Source organism: Myotis brandtii, unplaced genomic scaffold (assembly GCF_000412655.1).
Source record: "Myotis brandtii unplaced genomic scaffold, ASM41265v1 scaffold493, whole genome shotgun sequence".
In the NCBI taxonomy this organism is placed as follows: domain Eukaryota; kingdom Metazoa; phylum Chordata; class Mammalia; order Chiroptera; family Vespertilionidae; genus Myotis; species Myotis brandtii.
Window position 1 is genome coordinate 2,759,912 of NW_005368827.1, and position 5,500 is coordinate 2,765,411.

Here is a 5,500-nt window from a genome sequence, read left to right on the forward strand (position 1 = left end):
TTCTCTTGAAACTGTTATATTTATGTAGCAACTCAATGCCCAGATATTTCTATCAAATTCTAAATTCCTCCTTAAGTCACATTTGCACTTTGGGAAAAATGGTAATATTTAAGCATACAGTATGGTTATGATGGGTGAATTTGTGTCCTGTGTCATATTGCAAGATGCCCATTTCAAATGATGGATTTAGATCTATGGCATTAGATGGTTAATTGTTTTTAAAAAACACTTAAAATTTCTAACTGCAATCACTGGTAATGTCATAAACTATGAAGGGTTATCCTATGAGGCAAAGGTGTTTTTAAAATATTCCATTTAAATTGTGAAAGAAGCTAAGGAGTGGATAAATAAGAGTATTGGTGGACATTACCAAATTACTTATTTTTATTTAGACCACACTAATGCCTTCTTCCGTTATTTGCAAATGTGTAATATCTTGCAAATCTTATGGCCTATGGATGGGGTAAAGAGAATGTGATTTGGAGCTTATCTCTGTTCAGGTTAAATGCAGTAAAAGCTCTCATATCTGTCATGCTTCTAAAAATAGTGGGTGCTAGTAACAAAGTAAACTGATGAGCGAAGTGGATCCAGAGACTCGAAGCATGGAACAGAGAGCGGAATCTCAGAGGGAAGGCAGGGTGGGTGGGTGGGAGGTAATCAACCAAAGACTTTGTATGCATATATGCAAAACCCATGCACACAGACAGTAGGGTGCTGAAAGCCTGGGGTGAGGAGCAGGGGTGGGCTGGAGGGCTCAAGGGGGGAAAAGGGGGACATATGTAGTACTTTCAACAATAAAGAATTATTTCAAAATAAATAAGTAAATAAGTAAATAAAATAGTGGGTGCTGATTAACTATGATGTTGTTGCCCCAGGTGAACTTCTTCCTTTATTCTACCATGAGGGTCAACATTTAAATGAAAGTGCACTGATTTTAACCAGTGCATCATTATTATTCCCAATATACCTTGTTCTGCCTAAAAAGTCAGAAACAAGAAATAACATTTTTGTAACCAAAGTATTGTTAGTAGCTTTAGAAGTCTATTCTGCTGTCACTGAAAGTACATAAGAGATTAAAAATTTCTGGTGGGAAAAAACAGTAATTCTAAATTCGGGACCTGTTTCATTTCCTTTGTGCCAAGTATTACTTTTGCACTCTAGCTCTCGGAGTTAACATAATGTTTAAGTACATTATAGAGCTAATAAGTAGGCCTTTTCCTTTATGCTTAACCTGTTTCTTCAGTGAGTACAAGTGTTGATTTCCCTTCTGTTGTAGGTGTAAGTGCAATTGAAGTGGTTGTAGAGCATGGCCTAGCAACCCCAGAAGGACTGACGGTTGACTGGATAGCAGGCAACATATACTGGATAGACAGCAATCTGGACCAAATTGAAGTGGCCAAACTTGATGGTTCCTTAAGAACAACACTAATAGCAGGAGCCATGGAACACCCCAGGGCTATTGCTTTGGACCCAAGATATGGGTAAAGAAGTTTGTCTTTCATACGTCCACTTTGGCATAAAAATATAACCTTTCACATTAATGTCAAGTTCAATTATCTCATAAATTATGAGTTCAAAGTGCTTATTTCGTGCATGTGTGTATGTGTGTGTGTGTGTGTGTAGTATGAATGGGGGCAGTCTTGTCAACCGAATCCTTAACCTGTGGAATATTATACTATCTCTGGGTATATACATATAAGTAATTTTTTATTTTTTCATATATGTAAATTTATGTACTGTATATATTAGTTTATTACCTTGAATTTGATTATAGGTTTTTATATAGATACTTTTTAGAAGATATAAATTTTTAAAGTAAGGGCATTAGGTAGGCCTGTTGAGAGCTATTGTAACTCTTTGAAGCAATGATTTAGTGACATTCTCTTTGACCTGCCCAAAATACTGAAGTTGTGTCTAATGGTTGCAAATCACAGTCTTTGATCCAAACAGTCACAGATGTTAACCACCTCACCCTTTATTTGTCATGTATGTACTTGGAGTCAGTTTAAAAGAAAATTAGAACAAGCTTGAAGGAGCCCATTGGTGAGATGTTGGCTGTTGGGACATTTGAAAGACAAGGCACATGATTCTGGGAAACAAGGTTGGATGTGGAGTAACTCAGGCTATTTCCCCTCTGTTTCCTGTGTGTTCTTCTGTGAGACAGCGGAAGGGAGGCACTGGATTTGGAGCCAGAAAATGAGGGTTCCAGTCACGTATTCTCTGGAGAAGCTACTCAAGTGTATGATCTTCCCTTAGATTTTAGTTTTCTTGTTTGTGAATCAGAGAGAATAGTATATATATATATTTATATTTATCATTAGGTTGTTTTGAGAAGGTAGTAAATAAGTTGGAGAGAATAATAACTGATGTATGTGAAAACACTTTATTACTGTTAATTGTTTATTTTCTTGATCATTATTTTTTAAGTTCAAAACCATTGTCAAGTCTAAAGGATAGTAGAAAAAACACTATTTGGGGCTCTTACCTTTAAATAATACAAAGTCCAGGGAGCAGCAATGGGACTGGGAGTTGGCCAGTTCATGAGATGCAGAAGAGGGAAAAGGGAGCTTTGTGTTTCTTCAGCTTCCTGGCTGCACTGACTGGCTTGTGCTCTGGTTTATGCCCAAGACCAGAAAACAGTAGATTGGGAAGTTTGTTTGTTTATTTTTCTTTTCCTCACTGCAGACACAGAAATTAAAGGGGCAAAGCAGCTTGTCTGCAACAGGGTTCCAAACTGGCAAACCTCATTGATGTGTTTGCTTTCTCTTCTACAGTGTTTTAAAATATACTTGAATTAGTTGCCAAAACTTAAAATATTGAGAGAGTTTGCATACAGCTGTGGATTTCTGACTTCTTTTGAAAACTAGGGAGATCTGGTAGCAATGAGCGGAGCAGTAACTATATCTTTTAGCTTGGGGGTACTTCTCTAGTTCTCAGTTTACACTTTGCCCATTCCACGTCTTGCTCCTATAATAACAATTAATTAATTCACCAGAAACAAATGTGCTGTTTAATGAGAAATTCCCCCTTTTTTTAAAGAGACTATTTCTGAGGTTACAAATGGATTGCTGATCCTGAGCGTTTACTTCCCATAAAGGTTTCTTGTCAGCAAAAGCTATACCCTCAGTGTAACAGCTACTGGTGTGAAATCTGCACCTATTATACCTAACTTGTACCAGCACTTTATCTGCACAAGAAACTTTCTATATAAGGGGAAAGTGATATCTTAGAGAGAGTTGTAGGTTTAGCATTTATACCAACACAATAGGAAAATGGTGAATGCGTCCCAAATTCCAATTGGTACACAGAGAAAAACAAACAAAATAGGTGGATGAAAGTTTTAAAAGTATATGACCAAACAAAACATTAAAGCTGGGAGTTAAAACTTCATTTTCTACAACTTTGAACTGACAACACTTAGGATAAACTTATTCATCTCAGTTTGTTTGAAGAATTGCCAACCTGAGAGGAGAAAACGAAAACAAACACAAAGGACACACAACCCCCAAATACCATTTAAGTGAAAATATCAGACACTATTTCAGTCATATAAAGGGACCTTCAGGAGTAAAATATTCTCTAACATTGAAAGATAGAATAGAGCTAGCCTGTGAGTAGGAAGAACATGATAATACCTCAGAGAAAGTTGATACCTTTTGAAAGTGTGAGGCTAATTAAGATAACTACAGTAGTACCAAAATAAACAAAAACAAATGGGTGAAGAAATAACACTTATAATTATTTTTTTCTGGCATAAATGACAAAAATTTCAAAGTTCTGATGATTGTACTAATTTACTAAGTCTAGGGATGAATTGGAAGGTTGACAGGCTTGAGTGTTTTGATATGATAGGATTTTTATTGTTAAAAATATTTTATAGAGGATTGACACAATTACGATATGAGGTTTCTATAAATACCTTTAAAGCTCAGTTGTAGCAATTAAATTTTAAAAGATAGTACAAATATTAAAACATTTCAGGTTATCAAATATTTTGGTAAAAAGTACAAAAATCTTTTTAAACATTGGACCTTTCATAAGGTAGGCTGAGACCATAGTAAAATTAAGCACAACCACACACTTAACTGCTAAGGCAAGCTAAGCACATAAAAAGCAACACTGGAAAATAATTTGTGCTATTAACATATTAAAAAATAAACATAAGGTATCCCTCTATTTCTCAAGTTATTCACACAATATGCAAAGAAGCTGTGAACCAAAATTGATAGGAATCCCAAAAACATTCAAACATCTTTTGAAATATTTTGTTTTAGGATAAATACACTGGATAATTTTTTAGGAAATATGATTTATATAAATACTGTTATCTTTTCTACTAAATCATAAGCTTTCCAATGGCAAACAAAGTTGCTTCCAAGTCTATGAAAACTTGTACTCTTGGTATATATAATTGTGCTCATTAAATTACTGCATACATATGAATAGACTGTTTACATCTAACTTATAGGAACTCAAGGATATACCTTAAAATGTGAACTGTGCAATAAAAGAAGAACTAATACTATAAATTTTCTTTACAGTAAAAATGAAAAGAAAAGGTTGCAACCAGTCACTTTGCTTCCTCAGCACAACTGAGAAAAAATCAGGCTATAACATTAGCCCCATCAAACACATTTACATCACATAAAGTTCCTATAGCAATGAAGGTCTTTGTGACCTATTTTACAGATATCATAAAAGAAATGTTCTTAATCAACTACTCTGCATCCTAAGCATAGAATCCACTGGTCTTTATTTTACATTATAAGGCATATTTTTCATCATGCTACAGCTTTGCTGTATTCTGAGTTTAACTCAGTATCTCAAGTGACAAGTTATTCCAAGGTAGCAAATTGGGAGTCCTAGGAAGGAGATATTTTTTAATTGATTCCATTTTAAGGGAATATTCTTATTTCTAAGGTGACCTGAATGAGTACATGAATATCTTTAAGCATCAAGCATATTATTAGGGAGTAACTAGTGGCCTGGTGCACGAAATATGTGCAGGGGAGGTGTTGTCCCTCAGCCCGGCCTGCACCCTCTCCAATCTGGGACCCCACAGGGATCAGGCCTTAACCGGCAGTCGGACATCCCTCTTGCAATCTGGGACCACTGCCTCCTAACCACTCACCTGCCTGCCTGCCTGCCTGATCACCCCTAACTACACCCCCTGTTGAGTGTTTCCTTCCCACGTCCCGCGTGGATTAGGGTTCAGGAACTGGAAGCAGAGCCATACACAAATGAATATGAAAAGACAAGAGATAATTTGGAAATATTGGGGGACCAGGCGGGCAAGTCCAACTCAAGGGGAAGGACTTCCTCTGTGCTCAGGCCTCACCAAGCTTTTATTGATCTGGGATGCACCCATAGCATAGCCCTTAGGCAGGCGACCCCTGGCAACAGGCAGACTAGCCCATCAGCAAGGATTTACATAATAATAATAAATGGGGAAGTTGTTTCAGCTACCACTGTCTGGACAAACAGAGGTGGCGCCTAGCTC

The 5,500-nt window shown here is 36.6% G+C and overlaps 1 protein-coding gene across 1 annotated transcript in view; it reads left to right on the forward strand.

Moving 5' to 3' along the window:
• LRP1B (low density lipoprotein receptor-related protein 1B) overlaps positions 1-5,500 on the forward strand; it is a 1,756,854-nt gene that overhangs the window by 1,140,012 nt on the left and 611,342 nt on the right. Inside the window, exon 25 of the mRNA XM_014548045.1 lies at positions 1,277-1,481. Within this exon, the coding sequence (XP_014403531.1) occupies positions 1,277-1,481 (205 nt within the window). The remainder of the gene's footprint in view (positions 1-1,276; positions 1,482-5,500) is intronic.